The following is a 22,134-nucleotide window of genomic DNA, read 5'->3' on the forward strand; positions in this document are numbered from 1 at the left end:
CAGCGCAATGATTCGGTGAACGCACAAGATTGAAGCAATAAATGTACACAATCAGAGCACTATGAGTAGTGGACCCGTGTTAGTATTTGCGCAGCCCGTCGCGGTGGATCACTGGCTAAGGGGCTGCTCTGGTGAGCACTAGGTCGATGGTGCGATTCGAGGCGGCGACAGCCGCATTACGAGAGGTGTGGAAGGCAAAATCTGTTGTTGAGTTGCGTTTTCAGTGCACGATAGAGAGTCCAAAGTGGTCATAACTAAGGCGTCCGTAACATAACATATCATAACATAAGGCGTCCGTCATAACCCAATGTGCAATTTCGGGACTCTTAACAGCATAACTTCTTGTTCTGAGTTTTATGAACACCACCAGCGTTTAGATCATTGGCATTGGTAGCCCCACTATAGCGGTTGCAGCGTAAATGCATCAACGATCGCCTATATTCTGCTGCCGCTCATATTCGGTGTCAGTCTATCACGCCTCGAATCCGCTGATTTCTATCTCTAAAGGCATTGCCTTTGAATAGGCATGGCGACAGTCACCTTGTCTGGTTCATCTTATCAAGGTTCCAACATTGTGGCCCAACAATGGGCTCATATATTTTTTCTTTTTGCTTGTTACCTGCATTAGCTCTATAATCTTATTGAAGACTGCTTGTAATGACACTGGTTTCCACGCGCCACGTTAGCCCAGTTGGCAGAGTGTATTCAGAATTTGCGTGTATGTTATCAGACAAGCAAGCAAATATAAGGTATTTCTGACAAAGACTTTGAGACCCCACGGCAGTTCAATTTGCTACGGCAGCATGCTGCTGGACACGAGGTTATGCGCGTTCAGTTACTCGCAGCGGCCGCAGCGTTCAGATGACGAAGAAACCCACAAAACTATCGAGATTTAGCTGCAAAAACCCCAGCTGGTCGAAATTAACCGGGAGTGTTCCCACTGTGCGTTATCCCTCAAGCCCGACAGCGAGCTTTCAGGACGTTAAAACCGCCAATTTTTTTTTTTACCTTCGGCATTTCGTCCACGTCGCCATTTCGCACAGCTTCGCAGCTGCGCAGGAACGCTGCAGCCTTCTGTAGCGCGTCCTGACGCTGGCGAGGCACGCGCACGGAGCGCAGGAGTTGGGACAAGCGGCTCATGTCGGACATCATCCACTCGTTGTGAACGGACAGGTGGTTGCGTCGCCTCCATCCGGAGCACACGAATCGCGTGAAGCCCGCGCAGGGGTTCACCGACTTGTTCACCGAGTCGGCGAGCAGACGCGCGTACTCGAGGCAGGGTTTGGTGCGGCAGATGGCCGCTGCTCTGAGTCGCCAGCCGACGATCAGCAGGCCGGCAATCAGCACCACTGACAGCAGCGTGGCGCTACAGACAACCATGGCTGTACATGACCTGCAGAACGGCTGCGACGCAGTTTAAGAGAAGCTGAGCAAACGCCTCGATGAAACTGAGTCGGGTTTTTTTTTGTTGTTAATTGTAAGTTGGCATAGCTTCGGCCCAGGAGGCAAAAGATTGAAAGCCCTAGCAAGGTCTGTTGTCGCCCTCAAGCTTCTCGGACCCTGTACTAATGATTCGCGGGGGGCGATGTGTTGACGTCATGGCGCATGCAAGCGGCTATTGCGACGCAGCGCAAACCGCGCCTCGGTAACGCGTCTGGCAACGTTGGAGGACTGAGGATCGCCGGCAGTGGCGCTGTAGGCGCAGTGCCTCGTTGGCGCAGGCACGAGATGACACCAAAGGAGAGTCGTCAGCGTCTGTAGCTTGAAGTTTCCTGTTCGTTTCGGCATAGACAAATGTTTCAACATGACCGCATGGCTCAAATTGTAATCTTTATACGCACAGCACTCTCGTGTTCTTGCTTAAGATATCATTTTAGCTTGTTCCCCCTCATTGGTGCGCAAAATATTTGCAGCGTGTTGTTTATTTTGTTATGCGCCAGTAAGCATAACACGACCACTCTTTGTCACTATGGCGTATATAGAGACCGTCCTGTTTTATGTTATGACGAGATTCCACTATTCTGCCGAGTAGCGATGCGCCTATAAAATGATCAACTATTAACAAATAAACGGCTAAGTTTAAACTTGCACGTCGAATTCTCTTCAAAGTAATGGGGCATAATGTGACCGTTTAGTTGTACTAAGAATTACTTCCTGCCAAGTTAAAACATAGTGACCAAGTTGCTCAAGTATTCGAGAGTGACCTTATACACAGGAATATGGAGTAAAAGGTGTCGCTAGTTTGGTATAGCCTCGCATGTATGCTATCCATTCCTTCATGTACGAAGTAGCACTTGTTGATCCTGGTGAATAACTCGCTTTTTACACATGGAGAGCTGCGGAAATCGAAACGGAAGACATTCAATTTGAAGCTTTTTTGATCGAATTGTATGACTTCGTGTCTATACGAGGCGGGGTCCGGAAATACCCTTCTCAATTCTTATTTCTTCGAGGACCCGCAGAGTGTCAGTTTAGAACGGTGCGCATGAATCAGCCGCCGATGACCCGTTATTACAAGAGCCATTGCCGGTAGCTCGGCGGACAGTCGCGACTGTACAGACGTTCGCCGCACAGAATAAAGTGACGCGCCACGATGGCCTCCTTGCAATAGTCCGTGAAAGACCGCCTAACAGATGGTCTCTCACCAGGCGGCAGGTCAGTCTCGGCTGTGGGGACCGGCCAACATCCTCATCTTAAGTCTTAAACAAAATATACCGATCCCACGCACTGTTTGAATCGGTGTAAGCGAAGTATTGTATGCTCTTTGCTTTGATTGAGGATAACTAGCGGTGATGATGGCGGCGATTCGCGCCATTTCTTCTGCTTCCAGTCCAATACGATAGTTGTGAGTTGATCGTGAACGTTACCCTGCGTGAAACTTTGCTGTTTGTCTGCGCAGTCCACAGGAAACTCAGGGAAACATGCTTGCTTGACGCGTTGTTGTGCGTCGTTGTTTATAATCTCTGAGAGGACACTCGGCACATCGCGCCGTGACAGAAGTGTTAAACTTCATTTGAATTAGGGGGCTGCAAACAATTCGATTATTATTATAATTGCATGCATACATTGTATACATCCATTCAGGGTCTTCACCACGTTTTCAGTACGTCGCGAAGACGCACCAAGCCCGGGCGACGTTTATTTTGGGCCTGGGTTTCCTTGGCGATGAATGCGGGCTTTGGAGCAATTTTGCTAGCATGTGTTTACGTGCTCCTTCTGCATACGTGACGAACACGCTGTTGAGACATCAGCTATAAGCGCTATCAGTGCGGTCGGAATGTTTACGCTATAAATAGCAGCCCAGCACGCGACCTCCAGGGCCCAGCACCTGCATTTTTGTCGCATGGAAAACAAGCACAGCACGTGCCACGCGCACAAACTGGGAAACGCAGCCGCGGCGGCGCCGGCCGTGATGCGTAGCGATGCGCGTCGGCGAGCGCCATCTGGTAGCGTTGAAAGAAACCCAGCAGCGCGCGCGGTCAGGACCTTAGCAAGACCAGGAGGCAAGCGCCATCTGGTGGTGTTGCAAGACCGTCACAGCAGCAACAGCGACCGGAAAATGGGGAGAAGTGGCAAACGAAAGCTTCGCTTTAAAAGGAAGCGAACTTGGCGCCTTGCGAACAGTCAAGAGCACCGCCCACTCGCGTCTTCGCGTATTTGTGCGCAATTTCCTTATGGTGTCTGATATCAACGCACAAGCGAACAGAGCCATCCTTATCCTTTACGAGTGCGACCGGCGATGCCCACGGGCTATGCGACGGCTGGATTGCACCACGCTGAAGCATATCGCTCATTTGTTAGTCGATGACACAGTGTTCAGAACCTGCTAGTTGCTATAAGAACGCTGTTAGAGCAGGCCGCCCGAATCGGCGTCGATGTTGTGCGAGAGGGCGGTGGCGCATCCCATGTACGTTGACGGCAGTCGACGGAGGTCGTAAATTGGTTTACCAGGCGGGAGCGTCGAAGAGGATTGAGTTGTCCACTGTTTGAGCGTAGTCGAGACATTCTCCACGATGCAGAATAATTCGCAATGGTACATTGCACCGTGCTGCCCGGCGGTTCTTGTTCGTTACACAATAAGGTATTTTCTTCCATTACTTACGAAATGCGCAGTAGAACAATTTCTCATCACACTTCGCTCTGTAAGGCAGAATATGCGTGGTAGGAGACCTCTTTAAGACAGTCATTGGCTCAATGGCTATAATCTCTGCCTCCCTTTGAATTTTTGGTAACATTAAGAAATAAGTTCAGAATTTAAAACACATTTTACCAGACAATCAGGATTCTATCAGAGAGCGTGAAACTGCAAGCGCTGAAATTGGGGTTTTTTTTGCTCGGGTGCATAGAAATACCGTCTTCTACACTCACCTTCGCCCCTCTGCTTCTGGGGATGTTCCACGCGTAGGCAACGCTCCGGGATGACCGCAGCTGCGAGTTCGGCGTCGAGGTCGTTAACGTTAATACCGAACCACCGCTGGTCCGGGAACGGAGACACGCCCAAGGGAAGAGGCTGTATTTGCGCCGGGATTTCTTTCTGGTCTCCGAGACGTCCTCGCGCGGCTGCTCGAACCGAACGCCTCGTCGATCGTACGATTCCATCATAGGCGTCGACGTCGACTGCCTCGCCGCGATGAGCTTGCGCAGCATTCGATCGGGTGAATCGGCTAACGGCAGCGAAATCGAGCGTCTCGGCGATTTGAGCTTGTGGAGCGTTCCTTGCTTCTGAAATCCTAGCTCGCACTGAGAGGAGGCAGGAGACTGCGAAAAAACGGGGTATGCATGGAGGCCATCTAAGAGACTACAGTTGCACCCAGTGAGAACGAGCGTAAGGTATATTGTTGGGCAACATTACAGCCAACACCGAATTCGTTTGTGTAGGGGAGGGGGGGGAAGAGGAGGAGTCTGATCAGGTCTCTTCTTTGAAAACGGGCAAGACACGCGCGTAGACCACATGCTGATGATCCTGTATGCGAATGTATCAAACCACTGCTCGGCGGGTCGACAGTTAACATTTTACACGAGAGCACTTGACCAGTAGACAGCTCCATTTGCTGCCAAAAGTTAAAGCTCTACCGCTTACGCACCTGTTCGTCGTCCGCTCTGCGTATAGTGTCGCCGATTATAGCGCGTGATTTCGGTTACTCGTTCAAGGTAGAGCGCGCTCATCAACCAATGGAACTGTGCCGTGTAGCAAGAAAGGAAGAAAATAAAATGAAAAAAAAAGGAATGCAAGGATTGCGCCGTAAACGTGACGTGGTCCTTCGACGCCAGTAAGAGAAAACGCAGCTAGGAAAGCCTTGTACTTTGCGATGGCTTGTAGAAATGCTCGGAACCTTTATGTTGGTAGTGAAGGTGACCACCCGAAAGCATTGGTGACACGACATTTCAATTTATACTATCTCGTCTAATCATTAACCTATTTGAGGAATTATTAAACTAAGATGCTCTATAGATGGCGCTTTACACCTTCCAAAATAAAATCAAAATTGCCGATCAGACTTGGTAAGTGTCTCTTTAAAACGGCCTCTGTGCATGCCTCGGCTAACGGCCCTCAAAGCAAGCGAAATCTTCCGTTCGATTATACATTGGTTTTGCGTGGCATTGGTAGGTTTTACACCTCTGCCCTCTCCCAACCCCCCCCCCCCCCATAGGAAAAGCTGCCACAGTATGTTGCTTTCTCGCAAAACTGGTGTTCTTCAGTTCTTTGAGAGGATGTAGTCTTTACGACGATCAAAGCAGAGAATGGGGTGGCCGGAGCAACAGAGCAAGCTTTGTTCTCTTATTAATGGCCCAGGAACTCGGCTGACACCTGGTGCTTTCAATTTCGCAGTAGGCGCTATGCGAGTAGGTATGCTTCACCGCCGGTAACGACGCGTGGCCCAGCCGACCGTATCCGCGTAGTGCAGTTCGTTTCAAAAAGCTCCCCTAGGGTTCGGAGCTGCTTGTTCTAAAATGTTCATCGCATGGTATGATATAAGGCGCGATCGCGCTATAAATGTACCTGCACTCGACATAGCCTGTTTATTCTGCGAAGCAAGTGACAGCACAAAAGCTGCTATAGAAAGGCATGTTTTTCAAGCGATCGCGCCTAACATTTCACCCACGGAGATTTACGGAACATCTGCTTTGGAGAACTTTATCAGACGACTAAAAACAAATATATCCGAGGAGCAACGAAGCACTGCGGGAATCTCTTCTTAATGGTTCATAAAGATGTTATTCTAGCGCGGATACATATTGGCTGCAACTCAGTTTTGTAACTGATGACATATCAGAGCTGTTTTAGTCCGTACAATTCCCTCTGTTGACTAAAAATGCCTAGAATTTTGTGTTAAGTTCCGGAGTTTATTCCCTGCGCCCGATACCCACGAATGAGATAGTTACAGAGAGCATTACCTTAGAAATGGTAAAGTTAGCTGTCTTGCATCACGGTGATGCCACTGAAGAACCGGGTAAGCGCTGAATTGGAAGTGCTGGGCATTTTACTCGAGAACGTCTACTCCAGAAACATTTTGCATTGGGCAGCGCATTTTTCTGCACGCACGAATCCACTGTGATGCCTCAGTTGTTACGGAATTCTGCTTAGAAGTTCGAGGTTTCCGGCTCCATTCCACGCCGTTCTTTGACTCGTGCGGAACGTAAAAACGATCCTGTGCTAACATTTAGGTGCACAATAAAGATGCCAAGGCGGTCGGAGTTATTTCGTAGGTCAGCCGCTACTACATCTCTCACGGCTAAAGTTTGTTTGGGGCATTGAACCCCATAATTATTTCTTTCTCTCGGAGGAACGATGGCGAAGTGACAGTATTATTTGTACAAGAGCGCTCTTTTTTCTTTGGAGACAACAAAAAAAGCAACAAATGAAGGTGGATCGAGACTGCTTTCTTGGCGCTATCAATTCTTACCGTTTGTGCATGGCGCCCACGTTGCTCGTCAGGCTCCGTTGGTCCGCTTCCCCACGGCTCGCGTCTCCCTAGCTCCCCGACCAGCACATCGCTGGCGCTGCCTGCAGAACCGGCCCCGGCTTCTCCCTGCTCTGCCACCGAGCTCTCTGTGCTGAGAACAGCGGGACCAGCTTTCCCATGGAGAGCATTGCGCGAGGCGTGGTCGATCGTGGAAGACTGTCCCAGAGCACACTGCTTGGACAGATTTTGTCGCGGTGTAGTGGTCGATGACTGAGAGATTGTCGATGTCTTCGGGACGTCGGGGTGGTTGCAAGCTCGAACGACTTCTTCGCTGCTGTCTTGCGGAGCTGCGTATTGTTTGCAATGGTGCTCAGTGGGTGATGTTGTCAGGTTGCAGCATTTGCTTTGAATATCGCATTGTAATCCTTATTAAGTTTGCAGACCCATAGATGTCTGGTACTGCGGTGTAGCTTATCTACTCTGTATATATATATATATATATATATATATATATATAAGAGAGTGGCATCGTTAAGCATTACATACGCATTCGTGTGTAAACATGGCAGCACATATGCAACCGCGAAGTTTGAAAAGCCCGCCATGTTGCTGCCACTACGCTCTGTGAACCAAAAATAGAAGAGTTCTGGTGTTGCTACACAAAGTGCCTGCAGGAGTCTGCGACTAAAGCTGCGGAAAGTGTGCAAAACATAGTTTTGTCGCAGTAGAATCAATTTAACCACTCTCGTTTGTCGTCAAAACGCAGTACAATATACGAATGGTACGCTTCAGAGGCGTTAGAATTTCAGTAAAGTTTATCCACTTTTCTGTTCGTCTCTGCCTGTGCTAGATGACTCAGTCGACATCATCACAAACCTTGCGTAGAATTCTGGCACAGTATGCTACAATGCGAACGTAACATTCCCTGTAGAGGTAGCGGATGTGCGTAAAGTAGTTCAGTAGGGCATGCGAAGCATCAGAAAAAGTCGAGCACCACACTTCTTTATTTTCCTTGAAGACCCTTGACTGGATGTGTATTACATAAGGGGTGAGGTTTACATATGTATCCATTTAGAAAGATCATGAAAATACACAGAAAAAAGCGGCATTAAAATGTGATCTTGCACGAATACACACAAATACATGTAGCCTTTGTTTTCCTTTGTTACTAATCCAGCGCTTATTTTGAATCAAACGGAATATTTTGGAAAATTGGTTAATTTTGCATTTCAGAAACAGTGCAAAAGCGACGAAAGACACAGGAGGACCACTTATTGTGCATTAAGTGAACGCCATCGTTGCAATTCAGTCTAATAATAGCTGTCGGGTCGTTAGCAAGTGATCGCGAGACATTAGCTGAAGATTGCTTGTTCACTAAATATTGTTTGGCTAACCAACGCTCTTGTCTTCTATTGTGTGTCGTCGTCTGGCATGCACTGTTAAAACCCATTTTATTCGTCTGTCAAATCTGCCTGTTGAACACCTAGTTAGTTTCCAGCTTTCTGAATGACCCTACTTCTACGTGCACCAATCGCGCTTCGGTAAAACGTGACCTGTACCGTAATAAAAGGCGGCATAAAAATATATTTAGACCTTCCCACAGGAAGCTGCACTTTGGACACTTTCCCTCTAGTCGGGCCGCGCCTGTCCTGCTGACCTCTAGGCTTTGCAGTCGGAAACATTATTGCGTTTTCCGTTTCTTTTTCTTTTGAAGCATGCCACTAAAGTAAGACAGAAATGTCACTAAATTTTCGCTAACATTACTACACTGTCAGTAACTTGTCGTTAAAGCTGCCGAAATAATTGTAGATAACGTAGGCGTTTTGGAACATAATAATATTACCTAACCTGGCGCATATCATCTACCGAGATGTTTCAACTTCTAGTGTCAAAGCAGGCGACGAATAAAACGCGAATTTACGTGCCAGGTGTAGAGCGCTCTTACATGACTGATATAGCTACGTTACAGCGGAAGATGACAGCTGAAGTTATGCGTTTAAGTACAGACAGGCTCCGCTTTATTGACTTCGGATTGAAGCCGAGCCGTGAGAAATGGAAGCGGTGCGTTCAGATTTGGGAAACAAACCTAGCCACTCCAACTTTTCATACAATCGAACTGTCTTTATCACCTTGTGCGTTGTAATTGGGGTCATAAAGTCTGTTGCAATCAGTTGTGGCAGAAAATTTACGGTCGCACTTGTGAATGTCTAGCAATCAAACAGTATTTTGGGAAGCTGTAGACCCAGCAGTTATTAGACCCTATTTCATTCAGTTTTGCACATACTAAATAAGCGTAAATTTTGTCACCACCATGGTTAGTGGTGTTCACTGTGCTGTGAAGCAAGAGTACAATGCGAGGGCTGTGAAGGCAACCGCTGTTTCATTATGGTTGCAAAGCCTAAGCGTCGTGCAGACAGTTTCGTCGATTTACAGGTATCTTTCGAATATTTAAAGTCGTGCTAGAAGCCCACTTTTGAAGCAATCCTGCTAACTTCGATGTCGCCTAAATGTCGCCGATTGTTCATTCATGTCGCTGAAAAAGTTCGCTATGACAGACATGAAAGTAGCTAAATTTAGCAACAAAATCACCAAAAAGACAACACTGGTTGGAAGGCTAGGCGACCTACTCAACACATTTTCAATGCTTTAACGGCTGTTAAAGAGCAGATACAAGCGAGCCATGACATTGCAAAAAAATAATAAAATAAAACATTTCTCAAGAGAACGCGTACGCAACGTGGAATCGAATCTCATGTTGCAAACTGAAAATGGCATTTCGCGGCGACGATTTGAGTGCATGTGAAAGTCCGAAAGTCTACAGTTGCTGCCCTCACCTTGGCTGCGCTCTAGCGCCTTGTCTTCCGGGTTCTCTTTCGTTTGGACGTCGAGGAGGACTTCGGTGGGATCCTTAACAGCGCTGTGTCCACTGCTGCCTCTCAGCGTTTCGGTTGACGCCGTGTTGCCCGGGGACGCCGATTCCTGCAGTTGATTCTCGGATGCTTGCTTGACTCGCGGATTCTTCATCCTTCTGCGTTTTGTCGCATGAGATGGCGTGGACGAGCGACTTTGCTTCCGAAGCTCGGTGACGGATGCGTCAGAAGATTCGCAGGGCATATCGCGTTTTGGTTTTTTCGAGGCCATCAGTTCGCCGCTGCACGCACTTTGCTTCTTATGCTTCTTCTTTATTGTCTTCGAAAAATGTGGCACATGCCATAGAGTTTCTCACTACAACACCTAGAGGGTAATCTGGCGCCACCGTCCATGGGAGTTTCTTAAGGGGGCACCGTGCCGTCATGGGAATGACGGTATATGTGTCTACGAGGCTCGTGTTGGCTGGTGTTGTAAGAGGCTTCGTCTAAAACGTGGATATGGCTACGCAAATAACGCGTTCTCAAAGTAAAATCTTCATAAAATGTTTCCGTTCACGCATATTACATCTTTACTCACCCACAATGCATGACCAAGCGAAGAAAAGCAAGAACAGACGACCAACTGTTTCAAAGCGAGCGCGAGCCTTGTCGTCGGTCCTCCAACTTTAGCGGCCCGCTGGTACTTTTTACGTAACATGTAGTCGTACACACAATAACAAGTTCTCATAGTTAAACAAAACATGTTTTCGCGTAATAATAAAGCTAAAACAGCTTTTCACGTGCTGTTCTAGTAGAAAATGAATCATTGTGACAGACGGAACGGTACTTGCCAAGCGCGTCTTCAAGGTGTCTTGTCTCTACGAGAACGATGCCAATCCGAAGTCACAATATACCGGCATTCCCATGCATACCACAGCGCAGCAGCGCCAGATTTCCCTCTAGGTCATGTAATGAGAAACTCTATGGCACATGCCCAACACGAACGACTGGTCAAGTCTAATTTCTCCGCAAGGTTCTGTGTTGGGATAGGTGGCGCTGCATTATCGATGTTTCGAAACGCGTTAGACAGGACCAACAGAATGAATACACACACGCGACTGTGTTAACTGAGATAAAAAAATTCGCAGAATAGCCACACTAAGGGAGTGCGATTTCCTATCGCGGAGTGAGTGAAATGTGTGGCGGGGTCTTTTTTTTTTTTTTTCAGAGGGCATTTTGTATGCCTTTGACTCTTCTGGCTCTTTACCTTTTTCCTGGTAAGAAAGCGTAATAATACCTCCTCTCAGGAAACGAAAGTTTCAGTCGTTTGCTCACTGATGTGTGCGTCCATTTTGTTGTCCACGCCGAATGCGCGCCGGGAAGCATCGACAAGGTTAACTGGCTTTTGTAAATACAACTAGGTCGGCTCGCTACGCGGGAACATCGAATATTCCAGCGGTACTTGGGCAAAAGAATGAGAGGTGTGGCGTCTCTCTTCTGTGACACATAAGGGAAAAGTCGAGGACGGGCGACTAGGACAGTTATTCTTTGCGCTTTGACCAAGGAGTTACAGTCTATTTGTGCAGGTAATCGCTTGCTTCTCTTCGAAAAGTACACGTTGGCAAATAAAGTATGCTGATCCAACTAACATGTTGAAGTTTAGGTGAAACGAAGCACTAGTTAACAGGTTAACAAATGGTAGACAACTAATGGCGGCGCGTACACTCGTATAAACTTTCATCCTCTGCAACGCGGAATTTCGTGCAATGTTTATGTTTACCTCTCATAGATATCACAGTTTTAATCTCGCGCACCGATACGTTTATTCACCGCACCATTCACTAGCTATGCAGAAGTGCGAACTCTAAATCCGTCGATGCACTATGCGTGACATCACGGTAGCAATATCACGAGGACGAAGGTAATGTACAAGACATGTCGAGGGAAGAATGGCAAGAATATATGTTACTCCAAGAAGTAAAACACATATATAGCTATATTCAGGGATTCCACACCTATTGTGTCACTGTAGCACAATCGAAATCTTAAGAATCGACCAACAATGGGCGCATACCGAATGGCACATACCGAATGGCTAAATAAAAGGAAATGAAGCAAGTGAGAACATCCGCTGAATATCATTCGCTATTACATTACATTATCGACGTGCCTTATATATATCTGTGAGTCGGCATTATACCATGGTATCAATCCTCACTTACAGCGCATACATAGACGAGGGACAAAAAAAGGACGGCGAAGTGCTTGTTATGTCGTCGTCCTTTTTTGTCCCTCGTATATGTATGCGCTGTAAGCGACGATTGATACCATGGAATACCAACTAGCCCGTACCCAAACCTTGCTTCAGCATTATACCAACTGTTCTTTTTAACCTGTAAAATTTAGAAGAAAATTGCTGTGGGAGACAGTAGAATTCTAAACCTTGAGCTGAGTTACTCACTGAGCCCGCCTTTACTTATACGAGAAATCAAAACGTTTAATTGAATAATTAACATAATTGCACTAATTATTTTAAATTAAGCTAGCTTAGAGCACATAATGCAATTCACCAATTGTTAGCTGGAAAGTTCGCCAGGCATTTCCACATGGAACGAATTCTCACGACTACACCAGTTGGGAAATATCGTAATCGTATTGTCGGACGAAATGCATTGGCGTTCCAGTTACTTTTGTGCTTGAATGCATAAATCAGTGTTTTCATAAAAAGGTAAGGTGAACGATAGCGTATTTTCGCCGCAAGTTTGACGGCGAATATCTCGAAACGGGTGCCCTCCTTAGAATTTCTTCCTGGTGGATATGTCTTGCAAACTCACTAACTGCAATGCCTAGACTGAAAAGTGTGACGTAAATAATTAACAAAGCATGTAATGTAAGTATGTTAATTATCAAATTAGGCATTTGGATTTCTCGAAGTGACGGCCGCTTCATAGAGGAATTAATTACGAGGGCTAAAATTGTGCTATTTGCCTCAGGAAAATTTTAGAAATCGGCGCAGCTAATAAAGCACCCTGCATTTTCAAGCTTTCTATAGGATTTTGTTACGCAGAACGTATGTGCACTTGCTGGCACTACTTTCTCGGTCGGTCAGCCTACATGTGTTAAATATCCCCGTTCCCTCCTAGTTGCATTTGGCGCTCATGTAATATATATATATATATATATATATATATATATATATATATATATATATATATATATATATATATATATATATATATATATATATATATATATATAACGATGCATTTATGGTTTTATGGTGCCGCAAGTAGGTGTGGCCCGACCAAACGTTTTTGGCCAATCTTGAAGGGCTCTTGGCAGAAATGGAGTAGCAACAGTTTTATTTAGTTTTCCGGCATACCACCCGAAGTTATGTTTCTTACTGAATGTGTGACCAGTGAAATCTTCCTATATAGTCACTTGAATCACAGCGCAGCCCGGTTTGACACCTTTGTCCTTACCGCTGCCTTTTCGAGATGATATCCGGTATTTTCCTTTGTGTTGGTCGGTGATAGTTTCAATTTGAACGCGCAAATTATTAGTGGAGAATTTTTCATACTTCTAAACTTAATGAATTTCTCAAACAACGCCCTAGCTCAAGTTATAGACCAGTGTGTGTTACAACTTCTAGCAGCAGCACTTCGTGCACACGTTTAAGGAGAGCTGCGCACGAAGGACATCGCGCTAAGTTTTGCAGCTTTGGAATAACGGTGCTTGGTCGTGTTTAATTTCTATCTGTGTTTGAGTCCACTTCAATTAAGGGATCTCTGCTCGACCCTCCAGAGATTGGCACCCTTTCCGCTACATTGTCGGGCCCGGAAGCCTAAGGTCCTCTTTGCGAACGCAGCTTGCAGACTTTCTCATTGTGCTGCAAGAGTTAGCGTGGTACAGTGCACGGCATAACATGGACGGAAACGACATCAAGAAAGCAATGTTGCTCCAAACTTCAAGAAAGTTCTTTCTCGAGCGGCTTTCTTTAATGTACACCGCTTATTGCGATAAAGACGCTTACTGTAAATTTATTAAAAGAATGTGCAGATTAAAATGTGGGGGAAGCGTTTAAGGCTACAGAAAATAGACAAGGAAGAAGAGTTTGGCTTTCGATCACACTTTTGTTCAGCTAGGGGTGATACACACTTAAGGAAGCGTACCATGACGAGGTATTCTTACGTAATTAGTGCCCGCAGTACAATGATAATATAGCTCCAACGAAATCCGCTCAGTGGTTCCTAGTAATAGTTCTTAGTAGATTATAGGTTCCTAGTATGTTACGATGGGTGCGCAACCACTGTCAACGGGGAGTAGACTGACATTTTTACTAAGAAGAAACTAAATTTAAATAAATAAATAAATAAATAAATAAATAAATAAACTGGCGAGAAGTCAATTCTCTTTAGCTCTGCGCATCTCAGTATGCGACATCTGACAACAGCGCGCCACTAGTAACGATGACGAAGTTCACACTCCGCCACAGTTTCTGGCACGAACTTAAAATGGAACATATATATGTATACCTCTCCGAATAAAACACATCTGCAGTGCATTTGCAACAGTAACAAGTATCCTGTTGTATAGGCCACCTCAATACTTTTCTGGAATACTAAATGTGCCCAAGGGATGTCGGCGAACAGTAATATTTCGAGTACTTCCGCTGTATTACAAAGTTGTAACTGTTACGAAAATGAACCTAGCGAGAGACAATTAAACACGATTCGACAGGAATATTCTACTGCTGATTCAGGCGCAACGTTGGTAGCAGGAGAGCTCCAGTGAGTGTAAAAGATATGACTGCATGCTAGAGCTTCTTTGTTATACAATATATAGAATGACAGTAAAAAAGGAGCCGTTGGATACCTTTGTCGCGCAGAAAGAAGCAAAAAAATTACAACTATTTTCTGATTAACTTAGAAATCGCCGAGTGCAAATTTTCACAGCGAAGCTGTTAAGGGCTAGTGCTCTGGAGTCGTGTCCGTGGGTAGACACAAAACTTCCCTACGTGGGCCGACCCCGAAGATAGTGCAATGCCGGGCCGACCCACTGCGCAGGTGCAGTTCGCCATTAAGGGGCCCGCATACACAGCTTCACTGGTCATCCTTCTTGAGCGTGAAAGGGCATTGAGTTTTTCACGCAAGGCCGGATAAAGCAACTGCCTATTAGTATTTCCGATAAAATCCACGTACATTTAGGTGCGGATATTTTCAGAAAGAAATTTGGCGTTTTACTACTATCTCTGCACATTTTATGCCCCATTTGATAATATCGCATCTTGATCCCCTACCCTATTCTGTCGCTGGTGCGAGGGTTGGTTGCGGCCCTCAAATGTCACGGCCGATGATAAGCTACGAACGTAAAGTTGAGATTCCTTTCGATTCTAGGCCCCCGCAGGGGCGTCTGCGTAAGCAGGCGTTTGGTGTGTTGCGACACCACGTACCCGAGCACACGAGGGTTGGACCCTCCCGCGTGTAGCCGTGCGCGGCTTAGCCGTGTCCGGGGAAAGGGGGATCCTGGAGGTTGAGCCGATGCCGGGTGTTAGGACCTTTAAGGCCCCCCGGCGGAGGCAACACACCTCTTTGGCCTCTGCTTCACGTAGACGGCACCCCCGGACTGACCCACCCGGGGGAAATCGGTAGTTGCCTTTTCCTGTCTCTCGCTCTCCCTCCAACCTTCGTCTTTCTCTTACTTTCCATCTTTCCTGTCTTCTCCTATCTTCCTCTCACTTCCAATTTTCCAGGTAGCAAGGGTTAATCTTGTGTGAATAACCAACCTAGGTTATCTCATATTTGGTTATAGTGATAACGTACAGCTGGCGTTTGCAGGACCTGTTCTTACAGTCCCTGTAGCGTCCCCTTGTAGGACTCCCCGGTGGGTGGCTGGCGTTATTGCCAAAAATTCAATCCCTTTATGGCAACCTCTTTCCCTCCGCTTCCTGATCGCCCTCAGAAAAGAGGGCGCACCGATGATGTATTCCAATTTTTTGGTCGGCAAAAAGAATCCTTCCCTCGTTTTCACGTGATCCACTCTGAAAAACCAGCTAAACCAGTGCGAACTATCTCACCATTCCTTGTTTCTAAGACATTGACTGAAGTCTTTGGTCCAGGTTATAAGGCGTCGAGGATGGCAAGCGGTGATCTCCTCTTGGAACTCCGCCATCAGAAACAATATGAGAAATTGACAAAACTAGTATCGTTTGGGGAAACCCAAGTAATTGCAACCCCGCACCGTACGATGAACACCAGCCGCGGTGTTGTCTCGGACGATGACTTGCTGGAGCTCACTGAGGATGAACTCTTGGAGGGCTTCAGTGACCAGAATGTTATCAATGTTAAAAGAATTAAGATCAGGCGTGACAGCAATGAAATCAAGACCAAACACCTTATACTCACATTCGGCTCAAGTATTCTGCCCGAGTCTGTAGAGGCCGGGTACATCAAGCTCCGTGTTAGGCCATATGTGCCAAATCCTCTTAGATGCTTTAAGTGCCAAAGGTTCGGCCACAGTTCGCAAAGCTGCCGAGGCCGTCAAACCTGTGCGAAGTGCAGTGCCCACGAACATACTTCTGAAGCTTGTGAGAACACTCTCCATTGTGCAAACCATGACGGGCACGCCGCATACTCGCGGTCGTGCCCGTCATGGAAAAAAGAGAAAGAAATTGTGACAATCAAAGTCAAAGAAAACATATCTTTCAAGGAGGCACGCAGGCGGGTATCTTACCTGCCCAAAAACACATTTGCCGATGTGGCGCGTCAGGGGGCAGCGCCACAACGGTCTCCGGCGGCTGTCCGACCCACACCCAGTGAGGCGGCAGCGACGCCATCCGCCCCCCCGGCGGATGCAGCTAGTGCTGCTACGCCAGCCCAGCAGACGGGGCCATCTACCTCTGGGCAGGTGACCCTGAAGGCCTCGTCCAACGTGCCGAGGCCTTCATGCCAAACAAAGCGCTCGGAAGAGCGCCCGTCCAGCGCCTCGCAAGAGGCGATGGACACAACCACCAGCCACACGGCGCCACCAGCGCCTAAGGAGCGGCGAGGCCCTCTCGATCGCTCCAAAAGAGATAAAACTCCCGTCACGGCGCCTTCAAAGCGCCTGTGAACTAATCCGTTTCTTAAACACACAGCACCAAACTTATTTATCAAAATGGAAACACAAATACTACAGTGGAATGTACGAGGACTTCTACATAACCTCGACGACATTAGAGAAATAATACACAAACATAATCCGAAGCTGCTGTGTGCTCAAGAGACACACCTCAAACCTACCAATAGAAATTTTCTTCGAAACTACACCATCTTTCGCAAAGACCGTGAGGAGGCTAATGCCTCCGGCGGTGTAGCAATAATAGCCGACAGGGCGGTAGCTTGCCGACCCGTCGCCCTTAACACGCACCTTGAGGCAGTGTCTGTTCAGGCCATTCTTTTTAATAAAATAGTAACAGTGTGTTCCATTTATATACCTCCGAACCAGCGTCTCGAAAAAATAGACTTTTATAAGCTCATTGACCAGCTGCCCGAGCCCTATATACTCGTGGGAGATTTTAACGCTCATATCACAATCTGGGGAGACTCGCGATGCGACGCGAGAGGTCGACTCATTGAAAATTTCCTTTTAACCACCAGTGCGTGTCTCTTTAATAAGAATGAAGCAACGTATTATAATATTCATCATAACTCGTACTCATCAATAGACCTGGCGATCGGATCCGCTTCCATCTTTCCTGACTTAGAATGGCATGTAATTAAATACCCATCCGGAAGTGATCACTTCCCAGTAACGCTTAACTTCGTAAACAAACATGACTTGCATTCACACTTCCCTCGCTGGAAACTGGCCTCTGCTGACTGGGAACGTTTTAGAGAATCCACCCACATATCACGGGATTTTATAGATAATTTTACTATAGATCATGCTGTTTCATACTTCACCGCTTTTATCATTGACGCCGCTGAAAAGTTCATTCGTCAAACAAGAGGCACTTCATCCAAAAGACGGGTCCCTTGGTGGAATGACGATTGTAGAGAGGCGAGGAAGCGACAAAATAAAGCTTGGAGCAAACTACGCGAAAGTCCTACAGCAGAAAATCTAATAGAATTTAAACAGGTTAAATCGCAGGGAAGAAGGACGCGACGACTGGCAAAGAGGGCAAGCTGGCAGAGGTTTCTATCGGGTATAAATTCATATACTCAAGAATCTAAAGTATGGGATGGGCTGAAAAGGCTTAAGGGGCAAGAAATTCATCCGTTGCCCCTAGTAAACAGCGAAGCAAACCGCTTGGAAGACCAAGCTGACGCCCTTGACGAACACTTCCAATATGTTTCCAGTTCTAAACATTACTCCAAGGCGTTCCTAAAACACAAACAAGTAGCAGAACACAAGGCTATCGACCGCAAATGCAGACATAACGAACCCTTCAACGCGCCTTGTAACATCGCCGAGTTAAGAGCCTCCCTGACTGCATGTCAGAGCTCCGCACCTGGGCCGGACAGGATCATGTACGACATGATTAAACACCTTCCCAGTGGTACTCAAATTACTCTGCTAGCACTTTTTAACGCAATATGGGCTGCAGGATACCTCCCTACCGCATGGAAAGAAGCGTTGGTCGTTCCGATTCTTAAACAGGGCAAAGACCCCACATTAGTAACAAGTTATCGCCCAATTGCCCTCACAAGTTGTATATGCAAACTTTTTGAAAAAATGATAAACCGTCGACTTTTACACTTCCTTCAGTTAAATAAATTTCTTGATCCGTATCAGTGTGGTTATAGAGAAGGACGATCTACAACCGACCATCTAGTGCGCATGGAAGCAAACATTCGCGACGCCTTCGTGCATAAACAGTCCTTCTTATCCGTGTTTCTCGACATGGAAAAGGCGTACGATACAACTTGGCGCTATGGCATCCTTCGTGACCTATCGACGCTGGGGATCCGCGGCACTATGTTAAACATTATAGAAAGCTACCTGCTAAACTGTACATTCCGAGTGAAAATAGGTAATGCGCTGTCGCGTGTATTCATACAGGAAACTGGGGTACCCCAGGGAGGCGTACTGAGCTGCACGCTCTTTGTAGTTAAAATGAACACGCTTCGTAAGACATTACCCCCATCTATTTTTTATTCCGTCTACGTAGACGACATACAAGTAGGTTTCAAATCTTGCAACCTAACAGTCTGTGAGCGGCAGGTACAACAGTGCTTAAACAAAGTCTCCAAGTGGGCAGACGAAAACGGGTTCAAAGTGAACCCCAACAAAAGCTCTTGCGTTCTTTTCACCAGGAAAAAAGGGCTTGCTGCAGATCCCACTGTTGAAATGTATGGGCAACGTATACCCGTAAACAAGGAACACAAATTCCTAGGCGTTATACTTGACTCCAGGCTTACATTCATCCCACACATAAAATATAATAAAGCAAAATGTCTTAAAACGATGAACTTACTTAAAATCCTATCCCATACAACATGGGGTAGCGACAGAAAGTGTTTATTGAATCTCTATAGGAGCCTAGTTCGATCACGACTGGACTATGGTGCCGTGGTTTATCACTCCGCCGCACCAAGCGCGCTAAAGATGTTAGACCCTGTTCATCATCTGGGTATCCGCCTCGCCACTGGCGCATTTAGAACAAGCCCCGTCGAAAGTCTATATGCAGAGTCAGACGAGTGGTCACTACATTTTCAGAGAACATACATCAGCTTCACCTACCTTCTTAAAGTGCGCTCTAACAAGGAACATCCGTGTTTCACGACAGTAAACGACTTAACATGCGAAACTCTTTTCCGTAACAGACCCTCCATGAGACTTCCTTTATCGCTACGTGTAAGAGAACTTAGTGAAGAAATGGATGTCCCAATACTAGAACATCGCCTAATGGCTCCTGCTAATCTATTGCCGCCCTGGGAGTGGCAGGTGATAGAATGTGACACATCCTTTGTAGAGGTCTCGAAGCACGCTCCTGAGTTTGAAATTGCCATGCATTTCCGAGAGCTTCAATCGAAGTACTCCTGCTACGAATTTTACACAGATGCGTCCAAATCCCATGCTGGCATATCCTACGCTGCTGTTGGTCACTCTCTATCTGAATCTGACGTGTTGAATCCCCTAACAAGTATCTTCACTGCAGAAGCCTACGCAGTGTTGTCTGCAGTAAAACATATAAAGACACTGAAACTTGACAAAGCCATCATATTCACAGACTCGTTAAGTCATGTAAAAGCACTCATTTCGTTACAAAAGCATACAAGTCCTGTCTTTAATGAACTCTACACACACTTATGTAACATCTACTCATCACACAGACATGTAGTAATATGCTGGGTTCCAGGCCATAGAGGAATCGAGGGAAATGTGCTTGCTGATGAGATGGCCAAATCAATGGCTTCGCAGGGTACTCGTTCTGCTGCAGTCCCTGCCACAGACATGAAGCCTTTCCTCAGAAACAAACTACGAAGCCACTGGCAACGCTTGTGGGACGCAGAAACGAGTAATAAGCTTCACGTAATTAAGCCTAAGTTAGGTTTCTGGCACCCAACAACGAAAACACGAAGAACAGACGTCGTGTTCACTAGACTAAGAATAGGACACACGTTCGGCACTCATAACTTTCTCCTCACCGGTAACGAGCCTCCAACCTGTGGTAGATGCGGTGACAAGCTTTCGGTCCTCCACGTCTTCCTGGAGTGCCGGGAAGCCGAAAGAGACAGGAAGAAACATTTTCCTTTTGCATACAGCCATCATGTCCCCCTGCATCCGGCTATGTTTCTTGGTGTAGAACCGCTTTTCAAGACCAAAGCAGGCCTCGCTTACTTGAAAGATGTTGTGCTACACGTGACAAGCCCCATTATTCCGTAGTGCATCCTCTTTCCAGAGGATACATCTACGATAGTGTTCTTTGCATAGCACATGCCTCTAGGTCCTTGGCTTTCAAGGGCTCTGTTGAGGCAGATGTGCTCCAGACATTTTAGCACCTCACGTATTTTATATATTGCATCATTTTTTCTCAGTGCCTTCCAATGTTCATAGTACACTTCAATAGTCACTCCCATAATTTTATTACTCGCACATTTTATGGAATTTGGATCATCTCTTTTAGGCCCCTTTACAGCCACGGCACATTAAGATCACAGAACCCATCTGTCCACTACGAAATCATTAACATTAGCATGGCGCTCTTTGGCCACACCTGGCCCTTGCGCCATTAAACATCAAACATCATCATCATCGATTCTAGGCGATAAAAGAAGTTTACTACCTTCGATTTCTTTTATTAAGTGGGCGGGGGGCGGGGAGCGGGGGGCTTTTGCTACAGCACTTCTCGACACCCTCGTATTTGGACACTTCATCTGCGAACGCAGCAAAAGGAAGCTTGCGCGCTAGGACGTTGCCGCTGTGCCCTCTCCTCTGACGCCAGGAGGATCACCATTGATGAGGCAATAGGCATCGATAATGCCAGGCTAGAGGAGAATGCAGTCCAGGACGTTTAGTGCGATGATTTCGAAATAGATCTCCGTGCTTGTCAGAGTGGGCACCATACTTGGTAATCAGCATAAAAATAGTGCGCCCCCCTCCCCTTCCCCCGCTACTTCGAACCACTCAACTTTCCATCAATAAAAAAAAATAAGAAAAGAACGTTATACGATGGAAAGCACCGAAAAAGATAAGCATTTGCCTGTCAACTAGTGCGTGAATTCTGTATTTTTGTCTATTTCATCGCAATGAAAAGCTTATCTGAAATATTAGCAAACACAGGTAAAGCTAACAGATAGCTATTATATTGTTGTAGTGCAAGATGAACGACAAGGGCAACAGAAAGGCCTATGTGACGCACACATAGGGCTGACTTTCAACGAAAGATTTGTTTCCAGTTATCGTCGCTATATATACCTTCGAAACATTCGGAGCTTGTGAAGAAGGGAATCGCGGAGATGTGTTTCAGCGAAGCACTGAAAAAGTCAAGCCAGCACCTAATGCGCGATAGCTTCAGACGGCAAGCCTCACGTTTAAAGAGCGCTGGCTAGCCGAGCCACGTGCTTGTGTCAGTCGCCGAAGGATTGCTTAACAAGGCGCAGGAAAGCAATTTGGAGCAAATGGAGGGTACAAGCACTGACATTGACAAAAGAAAGGTTGTTATCATCCCCTACATACATAGGTTCTCCCACAGAATAAAAACAGATTGCTGGAAGGAAAAGCATCAGCGTTCTTTTTTGGGCGCGTAATAAATTGGTGAGCCTGCTTAGAAACACAAAGCCAGAAAGAATCCCAGGTACCACACGCGAAAAGGAACATAAAAAAAATTTGTTGATTGCATCGCGGGTGTGGTATTTCGCATTCCTCTCGGGTGTGGATGACCCTACGTTGCTCAA

At 46.5% G+C, this 22,134-nt stretch overlaps 1 protein-coding gene across 1 annotated transcript; it reads right to left on the reverse strand.

Moving 5' to 3' along the window:
• Positions 1 to 138: 138 nt before the first annotated feature.
• Positions 139 to 10,040, reverse strand: LOC142559295 (uncharacterized). Its single transcript, XM_075670911.1, has 5 exons — positions 9,740 to 10,040; positions 6,906 to 7,252; positions 4,369 to 4,758; positions 1,009 to 1,404; positions 139 to 201 (listed from the first exon to the last, which is right to left on the reverse strand). Exons 1-5 carry the CDS (start codon positions 10,017 to 10,019, stop codon positions 139 to 141), a joined length of 1,476 nt encoding a protein of 491 aa, XP_075527026.1. The 5' UTR covers positions 10,020 to 10,040.
• Positions 10,041 to 22,134: the final 12,094 nt, after the last annotated feature.

This window comes from Dermacentor variabilis, chromosome 10 (assembly GCF_050947875.1).
Source record: "Dermacentor variabilis isolate Ectoservices chromosome 10, ASM5094787v1, whole genome shotgun sequence".
Classification (NCBI taxonomy): Eukaryota; Metazoa; Arthropoda; class Arachnida; order Ixodida; family Ixodidae; genus Dermacentor; species Dermacentor variabilis.